Source organism: Zosterops lateralis (genome assembly GCF_965231275.1).
Source record: "Zosterops lateralis genome assembly, chromosome: 33".
NCBI lineage: Eukaryota > Metazoa > Chordata > Aves > Passeriformes > Zosteropidae > Zosterops > Zosterops lateralis.
In genome coordinates this window covers 2,417,953-2,426,786 of record NC_139793.1, presented here as the reverse complement: position 1 = coordinate 2,426,786, position 8,834 = coordinate 2,417,953, and the positions used below count along the sequence as shown (strand labels likewise).

The 8,834-nt window shown below is 56.2% G+C and overlaps 1 protein-coding gene across 1 annotated transcript; it reads right to left on the bottom strand.

Annotated features, from left to right (window-relative positions):
- Window positions 1–995: 995 nt before the first annotated feature.
- Window positions 996–5,469, bottom strand: LOC310921353 (uncharacterized protein). The gene is made up of 3 exons (XM_083881478.1): window positions 5,381–5,469; window positions 2,413–2,491; window positions 996–2,227 (listed from the first exon to the last, which is right to left on the bottom strand). The coding sequence occupies exons 2-3, from the start codon at window positions 2,462–2,464 to the stop codon at window positions 1,233–1,235; spliced, it is 1,047 nt and encodes a 348-aa protein (XP_083737604.1). The 5' UTR covers window positions 2,465–2,491; window positions 5,381–5,469; the 3' UTR covers window positions 996–1,232.
- Window positions 5,470–8,834: the final 3,365 nt, after the last annotated feature.

Here is an 8,834-nt window from a genome sequence, read left to right as displayed (position 1 = left end):
CAGGGGCATTAGGGAGGGGGAAACTGGGGCAAAGCATCGTGTACAGGGCACCACTGGGAAGTCTCCTCTCTCAGGCTGGGCAGGTAACTATGGTCTGTACTGCCAAGGCCAGACCCTGGCAGTACATTATGTTGAAGGGCTGCAGGGACTCCACACATGGTCACAGAAGTTTCCCACCTGCTAAGCACAAATGATCATGGGATACTCCACCCCTGATCCATCCCCAGGACAGGTTTGAGGAATAAGCCTTGTGAGAGCCCACCAGGAGCAGAGGATTTTCCTCTCCCAAGCAGCAGAGGAGCAGAGAAGCAAGCAGCAGGCCCTAGTCACAGTGCCAAAGGAGAAAACAATCAAGAGGAGAAAAGCAAAAGGCCAAAACCACAGGGCAACAGGATCTCAAATCAGGTGTACTGTGCCACGTGGCTGCTGAGCCAACCACCCCAACCAGAAGCCTGAGCAGCCCCTGGCCCCCAATCCCTGCAGGATCATGGGCTGTCCCTCCACCATCAGGATATTCCTGGAGCCATGAGAGGGGATGCAGTGACTACTCCATAATGACATAAAACAAAAACCAACCCAAAACGGTTATGATATGAACCACCCTAAGACAGTTCCATGAGGCTGCACTGTGTCACAAGGGGCACTGGGTTATACAAGAGCTGGCAATGTCCCAGTGGCACCTGTGTCCCAGGAGGCCCCACTTTGCCCAAGCAGAGCCTTGCATCCATGACACTCCATGTTGTCACAAGGGTCTGCTGAGTTCCACGGGGCTGTGCTGCGTCACAGTGGACACTGAGCTCCACGTGCCCTGGCACTATCCAAATGGCCCCTGGCCTCCATGAGGCCCCACTGTGTCTGCAGTTGACACTTGGTTCCCCAAGATGTCACAGTGTCACAGTTGTCTCCTGGGTGCCAGGAGGACCCGCAGGGTTGATGCCTTACAGAAATAAATTAACACTGTTTGGAGATAATATTATAGAGGAGGTAATAGAAAGGCTGATCTTTATTGGAGACCTCCAAGGGGCAGAGATGGAAAATGTCCACAAAATGCCCAGCCCCCCACACGGTGAATACAGTTTTACGAGTTTAGCAGATTAGCATGTTTGACAAAAATCACCAATTAGGAGCACAGGTGGTAAAGCATGACAAAGTTCCTTGGCAAGAGTCACTCTGACTGGACACTTCAGGCACACCAAGAAATCAACACTCACAGGGCACTCACAGGGCTTCCCTTACTGGTGGCTCTGCTGGTGTTGGGTCAAGGCAGAGCTCTGGGTGAAGCTCTTCCCACACTGGGGACACTTGTGGGGCCTCTCCCTGGGGTGGATGCACTGGTGGCTGATGAGGGTGGAGTTGTCCTTGAATCCCTTCCCGCAGTCGGGACAGCGGAAGGGCCTCTCCTCTGTGTGAATCCGCTGGTGCACGAGGAGTTTGGAGCTGATGGGAAAGCTCTTCCCACACTCAGAACACTTGAAGGGCCTTTCCCCAGTGTGGATCCTCTGGTGGTAAGTGAGGTAACACCTGAGGGTAAAGCTCTTCCCACATTCCCCACACTTGTAGGGCCTCTCCCCGGTGTGGGTCCTCTGGTGGACAGTCAGGCTGTAATTCCGGCTGAAGCTCTTCCCACATTCCAAGCACTCATAGGGCCTCTCGCCAGTGTGGATCCTCTGGTGGTAGATCAGTTCGGAGATGTCTCTGCAGCCCTTCCCACATTCCCCACACTTGTAGGGCCTCTCCCCGGTGTGGGTCCTCTGGTGGACAGTCAGGATGGAGCTCTGGCTGAAGCTCTTCCCACATTCCAAGCACTTATAGGGCCTCTCCCCAGTGTGGATCCTCTGGTGGCGGATGAGGTTGGAGTTGTCTCTGCAGCCCTTACCACATTGCCCACACTTGTAGGGCTGTTTCCCAGTGTGGATCTTCCGGTGCTGGGTCAGATAGGACTTCTTGCTAAAGCTCTTAAAACACTCCAAGCACTTGTAGGGTCTCTCGCTGTCATGGACCACTTGGTCTGAGCTCTGGCTGGATCTCTGGCCACCTTCCTGGCAAAGGGTGGGTCTTTTCTCCTCAGAGCACCCTGGGATGCGTTTGGAGCCTCTCCTTGTGCGGAATCTCCAGGACTTTTCCTCCTCATTGGATTCCTGCTTCGTGGAGTTGCTCAAAACAGCTTCTTCCACGAGGTTCTGCCGCGGGGATTTGTCCTCCCTGTTCTCCATGCTCAGCTCCTTGTCTGGGGGAGGAAGGACAAGGAGACGATGGGATTTGCCTCTGTGCCAGAGGGAAGGGGAACAAGATCCCCCAACCCATCCCTGCCAAGACGGCGTCAGCAGCGGGGTTGTCCTGCAGCCGGGGGTCAGGCTGGGCTGGGAGATGGAGCAGGAGAGAGGGGCAAAGGGGCACTGACTTCCTCCTCACCTGCCTGGCTGTCCCAGGGCATCTTCCTCTTCCTCGCAGCCTTCTTCTTCATCTGGTCAAGGATTGGGAGTGAGAAATCCTGGTTTGGGGAAAACCATGGGATGAGTACATTGACTTTGAAGGTCCCTCTGCCCAAGTCCATCTCTGGAAGTGACTGGACATCTGGGGTCTATAAAAACCTCCCAAACACCGAGATTCGAGCCTGAAAATGCTTCCCTGGAGTTCCCTGTCTCTGGCCTCTCCCATTTGATGTTTGGGGGTTCCCCCCTGTCCCAGCTGCTGGGGGTCAGGCTTGTATTGGGGTTCTCTGTCTACTTGGTCCCCGCCCTCCCCAGGCTGCTGGGAGTACTGGAAATCCAAAAAGCTCCTGCCTTTTCTGTCTGCCCATTTAGGGATTCTGGGGGTTTTTGGAGTCCCAGGGTCCCTTCTCCCCCAGTTCTCTGCCTTGGGGTGCAGGGGGTCCAAGTAGTCCCCCCCTGCCCCTCTCCAGGCTGTTGAGGGTCCCGCCAATCGTGGCGCTCCCCCCTCTCTGGGCTCCGCACTTTGGGCTCCTGGGGGACACAGGGCTCTGCTCCTCCAGGCTTCCTCTGCCAGCAGCTGCCACTGGGACCCCCTAGTAACCCCCTCAGAAGGCATTTTCCACTCAGCTTTGGAGATCTTCATTCTCAAGATATCCCCTCCCAAAAAAATCCAACCCAGGGACCCCTCCAGGATGTCTGGGCCAAGCTCCTCCTCCTCAGTCACCTGCAGGAAGGAGGGAGGGTGGTGATGATCCCACGGGTGGGGGGCTGTGAATTCAGGGATTGCTTGACCTTGTGGTTCCTTCTCCTTTTCTTGACCCTCCTTTGTCTGTCCTCTTCCTTTTTCTCCCACTCCTCCTCTTCCATCACCGCTCCTTCTCCTCCCTAACCCCACCTCCTTCCCCTACTTCCATCCCTTCTCTCTCTCCTCCTTCATCCCTCCTCTTCCATCCCTCCTCCTCCTCCTCCTCCTTAACTCCACCTCTTTCCCCTACTTCCATCCCTTCTCTCTCTCCTCCTCCTCCCCCAGGAGCAGACACACCCCGGGTGCCCCGTTCCCCAAGCCCTGGCAGCCCGCGGGAGGAGCGGGGATAGAGCCGGGACAGGTCGGGATGGGCAGCGCGGGGCTCTCGGCTGCTCCCACTCGCTGGGGCCAGGGGGAACACGGCCCGGGGAAAAGGAGAGGGAAACTGGGAAAACTGGTGGCTGCAGATCCTTGCTGGGGACCCTGGCTGGACCCACTTCCAGCCCTGGAGGCTCCTCTTGGGAGATCTGGGATGGGGGGAACACAGAGAGGGCTGGGGGATCCCAGGAGTGGCATCACTGTGAGGGACAGGTTTGTACTGGGATCATACTGGGATCACACTGGCAATGACTGGGATCATACTTGGGTCACCTAGAACTATGCTGGAGCAACTGGGAGTGACTGGGAATGACCACAAGCATGCTGAGGGAAACTGGGATATACTGGGAGTGTCTGTGACCATACTGGGGTGACTGGAACCACACTGGGAACAGCTGGGTGCAACCAGGAGCAAGTCAGAAGGACTGGGGCCACACTGGGGGCAACTGGGCATGACTGGGACCATGCTGAGAAGGACTGGGACTATTCTAGGGGCAACTGGGGACAATTTGGATCATGCTGGGAGGAGCTGGGAACAACTGGAACTCTGCTGGGGGCAACTGGGATCCTACTGGGATCCCAGTGGGAGCAGCTGGGCCCGTGCTGGGTGAGACTGGGATCATTCTGAGGGTGTCTGGAATCCTACTGCCATTGACTGGGAGTGGCTGTGAGCAACTGGAATCATGCTGAAAGCAACTGGGAGGAGGAGGAAGTGACTGGGATATACTGGGAGAGACTGGGAATCACAGGGATCCTACTGGAGGCTACTGGGGTCATGGTGGCATTGACAGGGAGCAACTGGGATCACAGTGAGGGCCACTGGCATTATACTGGGAATGACTGGGATAAGATGAGTTAGACTGCAAGTGAGTGGGATCATGCTGGGAGTGGCTACAATCATACTGGGATCATAGTGGGTGTCAATGGAAACTTCCTGGTGGTTACTGGAAGCTACCAGGCCCATGCTGGGAGTCAACTGCTCACACACTGGGAGGAACTGGGAGCAACTGGGAATGACAGGGTGCTTGCTGGCTACAACTGGGATGTACTGGGAGTGACCAGGATAAAACTGGGGGCAAGTGAACCATGCTGAGGAAACTGGGAGTGTCTGGGAATGACTATGGGAATGTTCAGGACAACTGGGATATACTGGGAATGCCTGAGACCACGCAGGTGGGGACTGGGACCAGACTGGGGGCAACTGGAAATGTGCTGGTGGGAACTGGGGCAAGTGTGAGTGACTGGGCCCCTGCTGGGAGAGATTGCCATCATACCGGGCTCATACTGGGATCATACTGGGACTGACTGGGCTGATCCTGGGAGCAGCCACTGCCGGCCCCGGGACCCCCGAACCCCTTTCCCGGCCATCCCGCCCCTCCAGCCCCAGCACCCCCCAACGGGGTCCCGGCCATCCCAGGGGTCCCCCCCTCTCGGGCTCCCCGCTTTGGGCTCCTGGGGCTCTCCTGTCTCTGGGCTCCCGCTCAGGGCTCCCCAAACCCCGGCCCTCTCCTGGGCTCCCCAAACCCGGGGTCCCCCCGCCCCCGCCGGTCCCTCCGGTCCCCACGTGGCCCCGGCAGAGCTCGGAGGGCCCGGCCCGGGCAGCCCAACCCCCACCCAGGGGGGACCCGCATCCCCCCGGCCCCGCCGGGGCTCTGCCCACACCGGGACCCCCCGAAAACACCTCCCGGGGACCCACCATGTCCCCCCGAGGGCCATCTGCGCCTCGCCTTTGGAGCCCTGCCAGCTCCAAACATCCCCCCAAAAACCCCAAACCCAGAGAGCCCGAACCCGGGATATTTGGGGCGAGCTCCCCCTCCCCGGGCACCTGCGGGATGGGGCCGATGGTCCCGGGGGGCTGCGGCTTCAGGGAGCGCTGGAGCCGCCCGCTCCCTCCTCTGCTCTTCTTCCTCCCGCTTCCCGCGGCCGCTCCGCCTCTTCCTCCCTCCCTCCTCCTCCTCCTCCCCCGTTCTCTGAGCCCCTCGCAGCCACGGGAGGGGCGGGGGTGGAGCCGGGACAGGTCGGAAACGCAGAGAGGGGTGGGGAGGATGACAGGACTGGGAAGGACTGGGCTGTACTGGGATCATCCTGGGATCCTACTGAGAGTGTGCAGGAGCAGCGCGGTGGCTCCAGCCATCCAGGAGGGATCCCGGTGGGATCCCAGCACTACCGGGGTGTTTTTTCCTCCCCATTTTAGGGTGTTTGTGGGGCCGCAGCCTCACAAGCCCCTTTTACGGGTTGATCATGACCCCTTTAAGTGACATTTTTAGGGCGCCTCTGCTCCAAGCCCCTGTAGGGGATGTTTTGACTCCCAGGGTGGATTTTGGAATTCTCTCCACCATCGCCGCTTTAAGAGCCGCCGCTGTTGTCGGTTCGCACTTTATCTCCCCTTAAAAGGGCAACAGCATTCCCGTTGATTCCGGCAGCGGAGCCCTGGGGAGGTTGGGGGTCCCAGGTGGGGTTTCGGGGTCCCCGGTGATGATGATGATGGAGACGGGGACCCCGTGCCAGGTGTAAACCTTCTCAAGGGGGTCTCGGGAGAAGCTGGCAGCTCTGTGGGAATTTTGATGTCCTGAGAGGGTTGGGGGAAGAAGAAGAGGGGGGAGTCTATGGGGTTTTGCCTGGATAGAGCTTTTGCAGGAACTCAGAGGAAAAAAGATGGTGCATCACCTTTGGAAAGATAGGAAGGCCGCCCAGGAAATGTTTAAGGATGTTGTTAGGTCCTGAGAAAGAAAATTAGGCGTATGAAAGCCCGATTAGAATTTAACTAGCCACTTCTACGAAGGATAATAAAAATGTTTTTATAAATATATTAATGGCAAAAGGAGGGGCAAGGACAACCTCCACTCTTTTGAATGCAGGGGCAAATACAGTAACTAAAGATGAGGAGAAGGTTGAGATACTGAACACTATCTTTGCCTCAGTTTTCATTAAGACAGGTTGTCCTCAGGACAAATGCCCTCCTGAGATGATGGATGGGGTCAGGGAGCAGAACAGCCCCTGTAATCCAGGAGGAAGCAGTTGGTGGCCTCCTGAGCCACTCAGATGCTCACAGGTGTATGGGATCAGATGGGATCCATCCTAGGGGGATGAGGGAGCTGGTGGATGAGCTCCCCCAGCTGCTCTCCATCATTTCTCATCACTCCTGACTCACTGGGGAGCTCCCAGAGGACTGGACCCAAGAAGGGTCCAGTTGACCCCATCCCCAAGAAGGGCTGGCAGGAGGATCTGGGGAACTCCAGACATGTCTGGGGAACTCCTGACCTGGGTGCATGACAAGGAAATGGAATTGATCACCTTGAGTGCCATCACGCGGCACCTGCAGGATGGCCCAGGCATCGGACCCAGCCAGCGTGGGTTTAGGAGGGACAGGTCCTACCTGAGCAACCTGAGCTCCTTTTCTGACCAGCTGACCCACCTGGTGGATGCAGGAAAGGCTGTGGATGTGTCTACCTGGACTTCAGCAAAGCCTTTGACACCATGAGCCATAGCATTCCCTGGAAAAGCTGCAGCCCACGGCTTGGGCAGGTTCCTTCTTTGGTGGGAGGATGAAGAACTGTCTGGAGGCTGGGCCCAGAGAGTGCTGGGGATGGTGCTGCATCCAGTTGGTGTCCAGCCCCTGGTGGTGTCCCCCAGGGATGTGTGTTGGGCCCAGTCCTGTTTAATATGTTCATGGACTATCTGGGTGAGGGGATGGAGTCCAGCATTAACAAATTGCAGATGGCACCACGCTGGGTGTGAGGGTGGATCTGCTGGAGGGCAGGACAAGAAGACACAGTCTTAGGCTGCACCAGGGAAGGTTTAGACTGGAAAACAGGAAGAAGTTCTTCACAGAAAGGGTGATTGGGAATTGGAATGGGCTGGCCAGGAAGGAGGTGGCCGAGTCACTGTTCCTCTCAAGTGACACTTAGTGGCATGGTCTGGGTGACAAGGTGGTTTTAGGGCATTGATTGGACTTGATGATCTTCAAGGTCCTTTCCAACCTGATTCTGTCATTCTGTGATGATGGAGACACTCTGGGGAAGCAAGGGGCCATTGTGACACTGTGGGGCCTTGTGGAACTAAGAGGACCATAGGGACACTGTGCAGCCCCAAAAACCCAAAGGGCCATTGTGACACTTGGGGGCTTCATGGAACCAAAAGGCATGTTGGCACTACAGGGCCCCATGAAACCAAGGGAACACAGAACACATCTGGCTGATTTGCCCTCCCAAGGGCTGCCTTACAGTTCCAGCTGATCTTCACATCCCAAGGGCTACTTCTCTGCCACTGAAGCAATGGGGCTCTGGGCTTTCCTTCCTGTGGAAAAGAACTTTCCTTCTCCTCCAGGTGCCCATGGCCAAAGCTGGGAATTCACCTCCAACATTTTAAATATCCTGGGATAGTTCCCAGACAAAAGCTGCCATGACTGACAACTCTGGCTGCTCTTGGCTTCCTGAGGTCTAGCTCTCATCTACCTTTGAAACACCAGGGCTCCAGGCTTTTCTTGCTCTGGAAAAGACCCATCTCTCCGGTCCAGCCACCCAGAAATTAGGATTCCATGGCAGAAATTAGGATTCCACCTCCAAAATTTTCTATATGCAAGGGTTGCTTTCAGACAAAATCTGCCATTACTGAGAAGTCTTGCTGGCCTTGGCCTCCTGAGGGCTGGCTCTCACCTGTCTTTCAAACACTGGGGCTCCATGCTTTCCTTCTTTATGCAAAAAAAATTTCCATCTTGTCCAGGCACAAATGGCCAAAATTGGGATTCCACATTAAAAATTCCATATATCCAAGGGTTGCTCATAGACAAGCCTGCCAGGACAAACAGATCTGGCTGGCCTTGGCCTCATGGGAGCTGCCTTTCATCTCCCCTAAAATGCTTGGACTTTGTGCTTTTCTTTCCCATCTTAAAACCCCTGAAACACTGGGGCTCTGTAGTTTCCTGCCTGGTGAGACCATTGTGGCCTGGTGGAACCAAGGGGCTGTGGTGACACTGTGGAGCCTTGTGGAACCAAGAGGACCACAGTGATACTGTGGCATTACATGGAACCAAGGGGGACCATTGTGACACTGCAGGGCCTCATGGGACCAAGGGTACATTTCTGGCTGCCTTTCCTTCCCAGGGGCCACCTCTCATCTGCCTTTGAAACCCTGGGGCTCTGTGCTTTTCTTCCTGTGGAAAAAACTTTCACATCCAGGCACCCATGGCCAAAATTGGGAATCTGACTCCAAAATTCCTTATATCTAAGGATACTCCCAGACAGAAGCTGCCATGACTGCAAAGCTCTTGCTGTTCTTGG